This window comes from Colletes latitarsis, unplaced genomic scaffold, assembly GCF_051014445.1.
Source record: "Colletes latitarsis isolate SP2378_abdomen unplaced genomic scaffold, iyColLati1 scaffold0002, whole genome shotgun sequence".
Classification (NCBI taxonomy): Eukaryota; Metazoa; Arthropoda; class Insecta; order Hymenoptera; family Colletidae; genus Colletes; species Colletes latitarsis.
In genome coordinates, this window is record NW_027488365.1 from 39,683,059 (window position 1) to 39,698,298 (window position 15,240).

The window sequence follows — 15,240 nt, forward strand, 5'->3', positions numbered from 1 at the left end:
CTTCTTGATCGACCACATGAACAACAGCTTTCGTAATTAGCTGTTTAGCCATACTGTACGGAACGTCTCCATCTTCCCACCGTAGCCCGTGATGTTTTGTCGTCAACCACCGGATGCATGATTTGTCAGATTCCGTAAGAAGATATTGCGGTATCGAACTCCCAAATATATAATGCGAGAGAAATGTTCCTTTTCGTAGGACAGCCAGTTCCTTCACCACAAACCTTCCATCAACGATGAACCCTTGCAGGTCAACAAATGTTGGTACGGTCATTATCGGAACAATTTAGAGATCCGCTCACTTCCAAAACATGCGGGAGAATGTGGTCTTTCTCGTAAAGCATCTCGATTTTCATGATGAAATATGAATTTGGCACACGAGAGGGCAGGTAAGTAGTGTTGGGATTTAATTGATTTTGCGCACCACGTTTGTCAGCGGATTGTATTCAACCACCCGATCATGCAAAATGAGACAGTAGGCTGTAGTATTTACCGGCACATTCTCTTTACAATCGAATTCTATGCGCACGTCCACGGTGCTATTCTTGATCGACTCATTTTGTCGCGAGCAGTCAATCACCACGAGGGGGCCAAATTGTAAAAATTGGGCAATGGTGAATAATGCCTCGTTGCAACTATGTCCGTAATACGATTTACGGAAATGCGTATACATGTTAAACAAGATGGCGTGCCTATTCTTGTCAAAGTCCAAGTTCATGTCATCGTACAGATAAAATTCCGAGTTGAGAAAAAGTTTTACATTGGTCAATTTGCAGTGGTCAAACCGAGTAGCATCTTCGGTCATCACATTCTTTCGAGCAGTTTATAGAGCAAAGACAACATATCGCGGCTTCTCCAGCTGTGCGGCTGTCTTGACGGCCCACGAATGCTTGGTCGTGCTCTGTAAAAGAGGATACTTGTACAGATCCCACGAGCGAAAACTAATGCTCAGGTTTTGCTCACTTTCCAAAGCATGTAGCAGCGATAGCTTATTAACATCGTTTAGCGTTACATGAGGCATCCGCCATTGCACTTTAAGTAATTCAATTTCTGGTTTCAACGTTGGAGGTCCAATTAGAGAATTGTTATCGTTGCGCGATCGTATTAAAATCAATTCGTGACGCGCATTAATCACCATCCGTTTGTAGTCCTCGCAAAATCCCAGCAAATATTTGAGCGGGACGCAAAAATTGAAATGATTTTTCACTACTAGCTCATCGTGTCGTTTCAAGCTCCATCCAGCATTCTCCATATTTTTGTCTTCATCGGATGTCAGTGATACATAATTTTTGAGCGTGCTAGTTATTCCAACGTTTCTGTTGCGATCAATCTCCACACCATTCAGCTCATATCGAATCTCATCAAATATGAACGCCATGCAATTATTTCCCAACATTACCGTTGAAGCATCATTTGGCTTATGTATCGTCAATTTCCCCTCCACGTAGAGGAAACTTTCACATGGCAATGTGTATAAATCTTGCTGTTGTATAGGTATTCTTATTTCATTACTGTGTCCAAATGTCGTGTTAACGTATGAGTTGTATGTGTGAGTCTTGAGCTTAATAATGCGATCATCAAACATTGGCTTCCCTCCAATGCTTAGAATGTCAGCCATTTTCAACTTAAAAGCGCACAATGAATCCCAATGATTTCAAAAATGCAATGTTTGCAGCACTGAGCCCCTTCGTTTTAGCGTAATTAAAGTTGTTACTGTTGCTGTTGCTGTTGTTGTTGTTGTTGTAGACAATTTCGTTTGGAAGAAACGTGTTTCTGGAATCGTTCAACGCAAGCATCTCATTCGTTCGTTCGCACCACAGGTATTATCGTCGTCGTCGCACGTGCAGTCTGATGGTAATCTCTTCACCTCGAAAATCTAGCAATCGTCCGTCTTGATCCACAACGCGTATCGTTAGATCCGTAATGATTCGTGCGGTGATTGGAAGGTAAATGATCTGTGCAGGCGTTTCCGATATCTTATATCCTGGCGGGACTCTCGGAGAAAATTCATGTATCGTATGTACGCGCTTCCCATTGTTGTAAGCACCAGCGGTCGCACTACATTCAACGCGAATAATGTTTACGCTCATGATATTAATCGGGTCGTCCGATTCGTGCCACTGTCCTGATTTCAATACCCGATTCGCCGAGAATCCCAAAAGCGATCCAATGTTATTGGGTTTCGTAAAGTCTACGGCAAACGAGCAGTACAGCTCGCTTTTCATGGTGTTGTTGGTGGGACGCAACACCATAGGATGCACATCATTGTCAGCATCATTGGTACCATCGAGATTTTAAGGATATCGCTCGAGTAATCGCTGCTTCAAATACTTGGCAATGGCGTCTAATTCGTAAGAGCCGTGGGGAATTGTAATGTATTCATGGTCGGTGTCAACGCTGTTGTTGTTGTTGTTGTTGTTGGTGGTGGTGTCATAGTTTGTGGTGAAGTAGAATTTATCGTTGCTCGAGTCGATGTTTGGTATTGTATGATATGTTTCAAAGGTTGTTAGACGAAGCTCGTAATCATCGTCGCTCAAATCCATAGGTGGAAAGTAACTTACAGCGAGGATGCTACTCTTGCCAGTTAGATCAATGTTAACGACATATTCCGAGAAACTGCTCGGTTAGTACTGAATCAGTGTGGCGGGGAGTCAATCCTTAAATTTGGTGCTAATCGTTTGTAGAAAGCGTAGACATAGTTGTCCACAATTGCTCAGATCATACTCCTGATAAGACGTTCGATTGTATTCAATTTTCACATCATCATCATTATCCAAATATTGTGTCAATTCCTTAGGCGGTCAAAGATGGCCAAAGCTGTTGAAGTATACAGCTCGGTGCCCTCTCTTCGCATACGCCACCCAATGAGTCCCAGGTCCCTCGACATTGTCCAAATTCACGATACCGCTCTCGTTTCGACGTACTCCTCCGGTTGGTAGCGCGTTGCGCATAAAAACACCTCTAAAGAATGGAATACGCATACGTTTTGCCAACTCATTCAATTGCATGTCGGTAGTTACACCCACAGGCATTTTTATTGTCTTTTCGGCGTTTTTTTTTTCTTCGTTTCGAGATTCCCTGTCCGCGCTTGTATGGTGTCAGATAAAGTCTACGACCTTCCATGGAGCGATTATGACGCTGCATTTCCTGCAGCTGACGTTGCGCTGCCTTATTATCGTTTACCGCCTTGGCGATCCCCGCCGCTCCGCCAGCTAATGATCCGAGAACACCTAGCAGCGGGAGAAATGGTAATATACCACCCCATTTGGCCACTGGAAGAATACGCTTTTGCGATGCTTTTCTTACAGTCCTTTTGCGGGGTTTTGATTTCATCCCCATTCCGATTTTCGTCTTGGCCTTCATAGCTGCCCAAACAGCTGTAGCAGCTCCTCTTTCACCCAGAGTCGAGTCTCGCGCAACGATGCGTTTTCGCGCTTTGTCAGCGAGTACGTTATCTGCTGCGTGCCTTTCGCGGAGGTCGTTGCTACGCGAATATGCAATATCGTGTTCGCGACACGCTGCGTCCAACGGATTGATGCTTTGATCACCTCTAGCTAATCGTTTTGCCAGATGAGTTCCTGGACCACAAAACTGGTATCCTGGGATATGTAATTCGATAGGTAGTGCGTTTATCGCTCGATTTAACAAACCACCGCCTTTCTTTACTCTCGTCAGCGACATTTGCTGCAGTTTTTAATCAGTGGTGCTGGACCGTCGATATGCGTTCGCTGCCAAGGGCGATTATAATGTTCCAGACACCTACGATACTGCCGAACCTCAGAATCGGCTTTTATATGCTCGGAGAGTCTATCCCACAACTGCTCAATGTGTCTGCCAAATTCGTAGAGTAGAATAATCTTTGGTATATATTTCCGCTGTTCAGATGTTGTGTCTCGAATGTCACAATTATCCGACAGAACGAGAAGCATTTCGAATACTGAGCTGTTTTGCTTCGACGTGGGTCTATAAATAGGGCGCGTCGTCGTTTCAACGTATCAAAATCAATTTCGCGGTTCGTAGAGAGAGAGAGGGAGCATGCGATTCGTGCGACAACCTGTGACGATACGCGTCTTAAATTTCGACGATAAATCGCAAATGATGTCTTCGAAACAAAGACGCAAACATGGTAGCATGCTACCAAACACTATACGTTGCATCATTTGTGGTCCATCAAATTGTGGAAAGACCAACGTGCTAGTGAGCTTGTTGGAAAGTCCTCACGGCGTTCGCTTCGAGAACGTGTACGTGTATTCCAAGTCGTTGCAACAACCGAAATATCAGTATTTGGAGAATTTATTGGCTCCGATAGATGAAATTGGTTACTTTACGTTTTCAAATAACACTGACGTCATCCCACCGAGCGAATCGCTTCCGAATTCCATTTTTATCTTCGATGACGTGGCATGCGACAAGCAAGATACGATACGAGAATACTTTGCAATGGGGCGCCACTCGAACGTTGATTGTTTCTATCTCTGTCAGACATATGCAAAGATTCCCAAACATCTTATACGTGAGAATGCAAATCTACTGATTCTGTTTAAGCAGGATGGCACCAACTTGAAACATGTGTACAACGATCACGTAAAGATTGACATGTCTTACGATGCTTTCTGCGCTTTGTGTCGTAATTGTTGGCAACGGGAGTATGGTTTCATGGTGATAGACAAGGATAGCGCGATGTCCAATGGACGTTATAGAAAGGGATTTAACGAGTTTGTGATACCGTGAGGTGGTTAATCGTCATCGACACGTCTGTGGAAAGCAACGTCCGCGGCACAATGATTGATATTGATAGTCTGGAGATTAAGGATCGCGTGAGAATAGCGAAGGAAATTGCAAAAATCAGTGATTCCATTCGGAAGAAACATCAGGCTTTGAAAACTGGCAAGATGGAGGAAGATATCGCGTTGGAGAGATACTTTAAACCTGTTGTTGAGCCATTAAAATATATTGTGGAAAATACAACAGCAACAAAAGCTAACATACCATCGCTGACGAGCATGAACGTTGAAGGGAATGAAACATTAACACATAAACCAAAAATCCAATCGAAAGGAAACACAGCACATAAGAGAAATAGAAAACGATTATACATGCCATCGGAAAATTCGCTCGTAACCTCAACACCAGCTCAATCGAAGCGGGAACGACTGAATGTCACGTCAAACGATTCCCCGGTTCCGCCTACGCCAATAAATACATTTCCCGATATACAATCTATCAGAACCAATGCTGAAGACATTTACGAAACTTCTGTCGATGAGTCATTTGCAACATCTATGAGGCATCAACTCCAAACATCCGAGGGACAACAAACATTTCGCAATCATTTCGGCCCGTTGGGGCAAAAATACATGCATGCAATCCTACGTGGTGATAGGGATACAACCATGGATTATGTGTACGGTGTATACTTTGACAATAGTGGAACGATGCTTGGGTATAAGGCTTTCGATATGGACAAGGACGATAATATAATCATAGATGGTGTAAGATATGGAGGAACTCCCGGTCTTTACGAACTTATTTTCAAGAGAATTCCCGACGACACCATATACACAGATGCCGATAAACAAAAATACAAAAGTATACTACTGACAAGAAATGCTCACAGACGTGGTCATAACGCCCGAAATCCCATAATGAGTAACAAGGGATGTTAGAATAGGGAGGGTTCAAATATTTTAATTGAACGCCTCGTCTAACGGAGGTTCGGATCACGAGGGAAAGGACGTTGGAAAAGTAGTAATTGCACGTTGATTTTATTTTCGCTTCGTCGCTGATACGACGAAGCCGTTTATTTTGCACGTTTTTCAGGACGAACACAAACACAGACTCTTAATATTAAACGCCTGGACGTCTGGCGGGCGTCTGGCCAGAAAAAAGCCCCGCCGATGGGCCGTCTCCTTTGGCGGTTCGCGTCGCTCTATCCTGAAACAAAAGAGACGAGACTATGCGTAAATACCGAGTAACGTGAGTCACGTTGTCCGTCTCGTTCTAAGGTTCACGCGCTCTTGGTTGTGCTTGTCGCACTCACGAGCGGGGAACTTTTTTTTTTTTTTTTTTTTTTTTGTCGTGGGGAAAATCTTCGAAAGACTCCCTCCCACCTCCTTGGGGAGAGGTGGGAGGGGTGTGTGGGATTCCCCGCGCCCGTACAACGACAGGCGCGGGACCTACCCACTAAAAACCCCACGGTGACCCTTCGGCACGCTTTGGGAGGATACCGGGAATCGCTCGAAGCATTCTTCCGGTATCCTCCCCGTGCCCGCGCTTTCGCGCCCATCCCCCGGGGGGACAATCGGTCCCCCCAGTAGACACACTGCCTCATAGCGGCGGGACGGGGCCACTCCATCCCGCCGCTATCCGTCCCGGGGCCGCGTTTAGTGGCGGCTGCGAGCCCCAACTCGCAACCGCCCGCGACCCCGTTTCCACCCCTCGGCGGCCGGGCGTTCATGGCCGCACCAGACCGCCGAGGGTGCCTCCCCTTGCGTCGGACCGGTAGGGGGAGGCACTCCTACCCCCAACCGGTCCGACCCGGCGCCGCCTGGCGGGAGGAGGGTCCCCTCAGGACCCCCCTCCCAGCCTAGGTCATCCGCCACGCCGAGGCGGCCGCCCGCGACGCCTCGCGACCGGACGACGACCTCGGGCCACCGCACGAGCGCGAGCTTCAGCGCGCCGCTGAAGCTCGCGCTCCCTCCCCGCGGCCTCCTTCTGCAACATTACGTTCTCGCAGAAGGAGGCCACGGCCCTCCACTTCTCCTCGCTGCCGAGCATGGCGCGCACCACGCCCGGCAGCGAGACATCCCGCCCGACGACGCCGACCAGGACACGGCGCTCCCCCTCCCACGCGGGGCATACCTCCAGGGTATGATCCGCCGTGTCCTGCTCAGCGTCGCAGTGGCAGCAACGCGCCGTCGGCTCCTTCCCTATCCGGCACAGGTATCTCCCGAAGCTGCCATGCCCGGAAAATACCTGTGCCAGCCGGTAGGTGAGGCTGCCATGGCCTCTGTCCAGCCACTCCTTCAGGAGTGGCCGAACAGCCCCGACAGTCCGGTGCCCCGCGGTTGGCAGAGCCAGCCTCTCCTGCCACGCGAGCAACACGGACTGCCGGGCCTGGCGCTTCAAATCGCCCCAAGCAAGTTCCTGCCCGCCCGGGACCGCCCCCACCCCCGAGCGACGGTCGACGCGGTGCCGGTACATCACCGCGTGCGACCGCGCGAGCAGGTCCATGGGCGGCATCCCCGCTAGAACCGTCGCCGCCTCATGTGACATGGTCCGATACCCGCGGACGACCCTGAGCGCCATGCGCCTCTGCACCCGACGCAGCATAGTCATGCTGCGCCGGGAGGCAGCCAGGTCGTCCGCCCAGACGGGGGCCCCGTATAGGGCCACCGACTGGACCATTGCCACATAGAGGCGACGAACTCGGCCCGCCGGGCCCCCCAGGTTGGGCAGGATCCGGCCCAGAGCCGCAACCATCCTTTCCAACCGGGGGACCAGGCAGCGGAAATGCTTCTCGAAACGCCAGTGGCTATCGAGGATCAGCCCCAGATACCTGATCTGGGGCTTCACCTCGATGTCAGCCCCACCCACCCGAATCAGAGGGGGTGGCGGATCCTGCCGAGGTGAATGAAACGCAATCACCTCGGTCTTATGGACCGCCACCGTCATCCCCATCCCCCTGATCCGGTCGACGACGCGTTGCGACCCCTCCTCCGCGCGACGCATGGCCCTCCCCCAGTGCGCCCCGACGGCCAGCACCAGTGTGTCATCCGCATAACACACCGTGCTGACGCCGTCGGGGAGGCCGGCCCGCAACACCGAGTCGTACGCGATGTTCCACAGGAGTGGCCCGAGGACCGACCCCTGCGGAACACCGCAGTACACCTCCCTCCGCATATCACCATCCCGGCCCGGATACTCGATCCACCTGCCGCGGAGATAATCCCCGACGACCGCCCTGAGACAAGGGGGGACTCGATGATATTCGAGCCCCCTCCTTATCTCTTCCCAGGGGAGGGTGTTAAAGGCATTGGCAATATCCAAGGATATTGCCAATGCCACCCCTCCCCGGGAGACGGCCGCCTCCGAGAGGGCCCTCACACGACCTATCGCGTCGATAGTCGATCGGCCCCCCCGGAAACCGAACTGGCAGTCGGCCAGACCGGTATCACCCCGCGACAGGTGCTCGACGAGGCGGGCAGCAATCACACGCTCGAAGAGCTTGCCCACCTCGTCGAGGAGACAAATGGGCCGGTATGCGGAGGGAGACTCCGCGGGCCGACCCTCCTTCCGGAGGAGGACCATCCTCGCCACCTTCCAACTGGGGGGGAATCGCCCGTCCCTCAGGCAGCGGTCGAACAACCGCCTGAGGTCGGCCCCAAGGACGCCCTGGGTCAAGACCCAAACCCGGCCGGGCACACCATCCGGACCCGGGGCCGCGTTACGAACCCCGAGCCGTCTGATGGCCGCTGCCAGCTCCTCCCGCGTGACCCCCAGCTCGGCCGTCCACTCCACTGGGACAGCCGCCGCCGCCGGAGGACGCGGTCCCCTCTCCCCAATTGGGAAGAGTGTATTGACCACGTCCTCCAGCAGCCGGGGGTCAAGACCCTCGGTGACGGGGGGCGCCCACGGGCGGAGCTTATTCAGCACCACCTTATATGGGCGCCCCCATGGATCGTCATCAAGGGTCTGGAGGAGCTCCTTCCATGCCTGGGTCTTGGCCCGTTTGATGGCGACCTGCAGAGCAACCCGCGCCACGCGGTATGCTCCATACAGGTCATCAGCTGCCCTCGCTCGCGCCACGCCGTCGCCTGTACGTTGACGACGGCGCGCGCGGGTGTACTGGCGTCGGGCGCGGACAGTCGCGACTCGCAACTCCGCGATCGCGTCCGACCACCAGTACACCGCCCGGCGAGGAGAAGCCCGCCCGACCCGAGGCATCGCAGCGTCGCAAATACCCGCGACCAATGCTCCGAGCCGGGCGACCTCCTCCTCTATGCTCGGCAACTCGGCCGCTCCCTGCGGCCAAGTTGCAGCGAGGGCAGCTGCCATCAGGGCGTCCTTGTCCAGGCGCCGAAGCGCCCAGCGGCGTGGTGGGGTGCCACGCAGGCGGCCGTGTCGGGATGCACTCGCGGCGGCAGAGACCTCCATCCGGATGTACCGGTGATCGGAGAGTGTCTCTGCCCCCGCGACCACGTGCCAACCCGACACCATGCGCACGGCGTTGGGAGTCGCGAATCCAACATCCACGATGGACCCCCCATATCGCCGCACGCATGTGTGCTCCGACCCCCGGTTCAATACCCGGAGGTCGAGCCCCGCCGCCCAATCGCCCAGGATCCCGCCGCGAACGGAGGTCCTGGGGGATCCCCAAGCCACCGACTTGGCATTAAAATCCCCCAGGACCAGCACCGGCCGGGCCGCGTAGCGCTGCACGCATGCCGCGACCTCGGCCAAGTACAGCTCGAACGCAGCGTGACCGCTACGGGGCGAAATGTAGCACCCCACCACAGCGACTCCCCCCCAGTCCACGGCGACGAATCCCCGACCGCGCTCCAACAAGGAGAACGGTGGGGACCCGTCGCCCCCTCCCCATACCGTCGCCACCAAGCCGTCCGCGTCGCCCACCCAATGAGGGTGATCAGGGACGCGGTACGGCTCGGCAGCGACCGCCAGGCCAACCCCCCACTCCGCGAGGATTTGGGACATCAAGTCCTGTGCCGCGCGGCAGTGGTTGAGGTTGGCCTGGAGGAGGAGGCGGGGCGGCATTAATTAATGGCCGCGCCAGCCTCCTCCCGGCCGTCCGTCCCCGTAGCACCGTCCACCTCCATGGAGGACGATGCCACCGCCCTCGGCACCGGAGCCGGTGCAGCCCGCCTCTTCCTCTCCTTCCGGGAGGGGGGGGAGCACTTCTTGCTCCCCACCCTGTGATCGGCTGGCCTCCCCATGTCCGCACACAGCGGGCAGTGGGGGGCCGCCGAGCACTGGCTCGCACGGTGCTCTTTGGCACCGCAGCGGTAACACTGTCCGCTGCGGTCCACCGGCGAGGTGCACCACTGCCTCACGTGCCCCAATTCGAGGCAGCGGTGACACTGGAGCGGGCGCGGCGCGAGGATTTCCACTCGCGCCGAAACCCACCCCACCAACACCCTCCCGGATTCCGCCACCTTACGGGCGGCGGAGAGGGGGCATCGGGCCCACACCGACCCGAGGCCGGAGGGCGACCTGCGGATCTCTCCGATCCGCAGGTCCTCCACAGGACAGTCCCCCGCCCTCGCAAGGGCACGGGACACATCCTGTGCGCTGACCGAGTCGTCCAGCCCACAAACGCGCATCTCCGTGCGCTTCGTGGGCCGGGCGACCCGGACACCTCGCTCGCCCAGCTGCTCCCGGAGCCTCTGGGCGAGACGATCCGCCTTCGCGCCGCCTTCTGCACCGGGGATCTCCAGCAAGAGACCCCCGGTCACGGCCCTCTTCGCCCTCACGGAGGCGATGCCCAGCTCTTCCAGGGAGATATTCTCCCTGGCGAGCCGCATCGCCTCCGCGAGGGTCAGGTCGCCCCCCTGCGCAACGGTCAGCGTCACCGCTGCCGTTTTTGGGGGACGACCTGGTCGTGCCTTCCCGACCTTCGCGGCCTTTACCTTGGCCGCCGGCGGCGGAGGCGGAGGCCGCGGTTGCGAGGCCTTCCTCGCCGCCCGCTTCGCCTTCCGCCCCACCACCTCACTCCACGCCACCCCCCCTTGGGAGGGTGCTGTGGAGGACGCGACCACCGCGACCACGGGTACACCACCCCCCTTGGGGGTCGCGACCCGGGGCCCTGGTGCCGCAACGCTGGGCGGAGCCTTCACTCCGCCCTTCTTTGCCTTCCCCGACTGTACCGGAACAGGTCGGGGAGGCACCGCCTTCCTGCTGACCGCTCTTCCGGCGAGGAGCTCCTCCCTGAAGGCGGCCAGCTTGCCATCAATCATGTCCCCAATCCTCCTCAGAAGATCGTCTTCTGAGGAGGACGGGGACTTCTTCACGGGCGGAGTGCGGGTGGAGGGGCCCGCGGTGCCCCGCACCACTGCCGCCGCACTCCGCTTATTTACCTCCGCCGAGGGACGCGGCGGTGGAGGAGGAGGGAGGATGGGAGGGAGGGCCGCGCTGTTCCACAGCGCCTCTGCCCTCCTCCTCCCCTGTCGCTCCTCCTCCAACAGGAGCTGCAGACGGGCGTTCCGCCCTCTGAGCTCCCGCGCCGCCTCCCTCATTTCCTCCGCCGCGGCCTTCAGGGCCTCCGCGCCACCGCTTTTCTGCCCCTTAAAGGCGCAGGCAGCGGCGACTTTCTCCACCCGCCTCAGGGACGAGGAGATCCTCTCCGATATCTCCTCGGTCACCTCGTCCCTGAGGCAACTCAGCCTCACCGACGGGCTCATCGCCCCGCCCACCTCGACGACGGCCTGCCCCGCCCTCTTCCTCTTAGAGCCTATGAGGCTCCTGGTGGAGGAGAAGGACGAGACTGACGCAGTCTCGTCGTCCTCCTCCACCTTCCACGAAGCCGGGCCAGGCGCTGGAGGCGGCGCGAGCGCCGTCACTCCAGTCCCAACACCGCCTTCGTCCTCCCCCTCTGACTTACCCCGTCCCATCCCCGTTTTAATATTGAACTCCATAATATTCCCACGAGCAGGTCGGAAGAAAAGGTCCGCCCGGGCAGAGCCGCCTTACCCGGGTAAGCCTATATACTCCGGGGGTTCGGCAGGTTCCCCGGAGGTGGTCGCTTGGGATTGGGCCTTCTCCCCCAACCATGCATCCCATCGCCGCGCACCATAGCTTAGGATTGGAGGGCGATTTTATAGAGTCGCCATACTCGTGGCCCAGGCGGTTAAGCCAAGACCCCCGTCCTCCTGCCGTCACGTACCATTCACAAAACCAATAGGGAATTGTGAATGGGTCGTTGTGACGACCAACAGGAGGCTTACGGTGTGTGTATGACTCGGGTACCCCGGGTTCGTTAAGCCCGTACTGCAGCTGAAAGGCTGGCAGCCCCTGAGGGAACGAGCGGGGAACTCGGCCGCCGCGTTACGCAGCTAAGCTAGTGGACTGTATGTGTGAACGTTCCCTTTAAACCAGGAAACGTTTGATTGCAGATTTGGAAGACGAGAATCGATCTCGATTTTGCCCGACTGCTAATTTCGACTGTCGCAGGGGAGGTTAACAGAGGAAGGTTGTAAGGCTCCAACTATTTGCCTGCTCCTCGGCCGTTTACCGTCCTCGTAATGCGTACGGGCACTGTGTGGTGCAGCACCTTTACAGCGCATGCAACGACTTGTAATTATAGTGCGTACACCACGGCGCTATACTGAGCGGTTCTACGCACAGTGTCCGTACACACTGGCGATGATTGAACTGCGCTCTAGCTGGTCGCCGGATGCCGAAACTCAAAGATTGTCCCGAACACCGACTGAAGGACGGCAAGACTACCCAGGGTATGCACGCCACGAAGGCCCCTAAGGGTGGGTTTGCACCATTCGACAGTCGAGAGAGGTTCGAGATTCAAATTCGAAACCTCGGACACGACCTCTGATTGCAGCGATACGTGTCTGATTTCAGACTGGCGTGGACTATAGCCACCGCTGAATAGAAATTTCGGATTATAACTCACGAAATTTTACAGTCGCTTTGATCTGGTCGAAACCCGACCTGACCTATATCGAATTATAGCGAGTTGCGAAAGGAATCACGGGAAGGGATTGATTCACAATCCGTCCTCGTATTCGATTCCTTTCCTCGTTTGCGATTTTTTAATTTAAATTGGAAACGGTTTACGGAAGGAGTCACGGTAAAGGATTGTTTTTTACAATCCGTTCTCGTATGGAGTCCTTCCTATTCCACGTTTAGAATTTATTCGAAAAGTTCGAGTACCTCGTAACTATTCGAGAACAATGGAATGTCCGAGGAGCGGGGTCGTATGCCCATGTGCTCCCTGCCGGTTCCAGATTAAGAGTGACGGACGAGCACGGACAGTCAAAATGTTCGCTCGAAGGGTGAAACCTCCGTAGAGCGGCGCTGTAAACGTTTTTTGAGTCCGTCTTTGTCTAATACAAAATTGTCGTACCTTCTCTAGACACGCGCGTCGAAACTTTCGTTTCGAAATTGAGAGTTACGTGGTCGATCGCGCGAGGTCTCGAAAAAAACCCGAGAGCGGCTGTTTTTCTATCCCGTACTGTTTTCGCGTAGCGGACACGACGACCGAGGTACCTCTGGTCTTACGTACGCCGAAAAAACAATACCGGGTGACGAATTTTATTTCACTCGAAAATACGTCGAATTAAAGCGATATTTAAATAAGGGATACAAGTATAAACATGTAATTGCACCGCTACTACCCCGTATATCGACCAGTAAGGCAGGGAAAGGCCTGCTGGTTCCGCAAGTCATGATGGTAAATGATAACAAGATCGATTACGTGCACTGGGACAATCCCAACGAACTGGTGGATCGATTTCGTTTGTTGGAAGCGTCACGTCAGGCGGGTAACAACTCGCATGACCATGAAATTCTATCGATTATCGAGGAACTTCGCGAGGTAGGCCTCATTATAAATTAAACAGCGCACCGATGATGTGCACTGTATGCAGTGAGATGCCGATCAACAAATTTGGGGTATCGCTCGAGAAGAGTGAAGCAGCTAGAATGGACTATTACAAATGGAGCGGTTTGCTTCGAAATTATATGCGAGATAACGCTCTTTGCGTGGCCGATGCCGACTTTGATGCAAAATCACGCAAGATACGACGCGTAGCACAGCCTGCAGCCGACAGCGATGCTGTCAATAAACTATATGTGGAAAAGAACATTAAACTTTTGAGAGAGCAGCAGGAAGAATTAGAGAGGAAGCTGATTGTGTTTCAGAAAGATATTCTAACGTTGCAAAACAGTGTTCAAAAGATATCGCAGACATTGAATCCCATCCCGCAGCAGAATTGTGATGGAGAATCATGCGAGACGGTTGAACTTGCCCAGAATTATTTGGAGACTATGGGAAGCACATAATGTATGTCCACGATAATAATCGCATTATTTGCGTCAAAGACATCTCTGCGATCAAACATGCAACCAATATCGAAATCCAAGAGTAATGAAAGCCATAGTCTCAAGAACCGACAACTTGTTGAGAAATTGCATGCCTCCAGCTCGAAGACATTTCCCGCGGAGACGCGTCATAGTGCATAGATACGATGATCTGTGGCAAGCTGACGTTGTAGAAATGCGTCCATACTCGCGATTCAACCGCGGTCATCACTATATACTCACGGTCATCGATGTGCTAAGCAAGTATGCATGGGCGGTGCCGCTCAAGACTAAAAGTGGTGCTGAGGTGACTAAAGCGTTTGCAAAGATATTTAGAGATCGACATCAGAAAAATTTGCAAACCGATCAAGGAAAAGAATTTTACAACGTTGATGTGCATAAACTCATGACAAAGCATGGCATTAATCATTATTCGACGTATTCGGTGATGAAGGCCTCCGTCGTAGAACGTTTCAATCGAACTTTGAAGAATAATATGTGGAAACTGTTTACGCTCAATGAAACCTATGAATGGGTTGACGCACTACCGTGTCTACTTGCAGAGTATAACGCACGAAAACATAGAACCATCGGAATGCATCCTTGCGATGTTACCCCTGTGATCGCCGATAAGCTGCTAACCACAGTATACAACAACATAAAGATTGCTGCTCCAGCGAGATTCAAATTGGGTGAGTTTGTGCGCGTGAGCAAATTTAAAACCATCTTCGATAAAGGCTATACACCGAATTGGACAACGGAGGTGTTTAAGATAGCTGAAGTGCAGGCAACTAATCCCGCGACGTATCTGCTCCTCGATTCCTTTGGAAAACCAGTTGCCGGAGGATTCTATGAACATGAGCTGCAACGCGTCACAGATCCTGATGTATATCTAGTGGAAAAAGTGTTGCGTAGAAAGGGGGATAAGGTGTACGTCAAGTGGTTGGGCTTTGATAAATCACACAATTCTTGGATAAATAAAAATAATGTATTGTAAAATAATACATGGTTCAATGAAATACAATGATGCATATACATGAGTGGCCACTTTTATTTTACACATTAATCCAACTATTTATGTGAATGAGTTAATTAATACAATAACAATTTCTATACATTTATGAACAATTTTATATTATACAATAAATTCCGCTATTTATAATAAATACAATAATAGTAATTTCTATT

The 15,240-nt window shown here is 53.3% G+C and overlaps 1 protein-coding gene across 1 annotated transcript; it reads right to left on the reverse strand.

Moving 5' to 3' along the window:
* Nucleotides 1–823: 823 nt before the first annotated feature.
* LOC143350573 (uncharacterized) lies at nt 824–1,618 on the reverse strand. The gene has a single exon (XM_076782650.1). It carries the CDS (start codon nt 1,616–1,618, stop codon nt 824–826), a length of 795 nt encoding a protein of 264 aa, XP_076638765.1.
* Between the last annotated feature and the right edge of the window lie 13,622 nt (nt 1,619–15,240).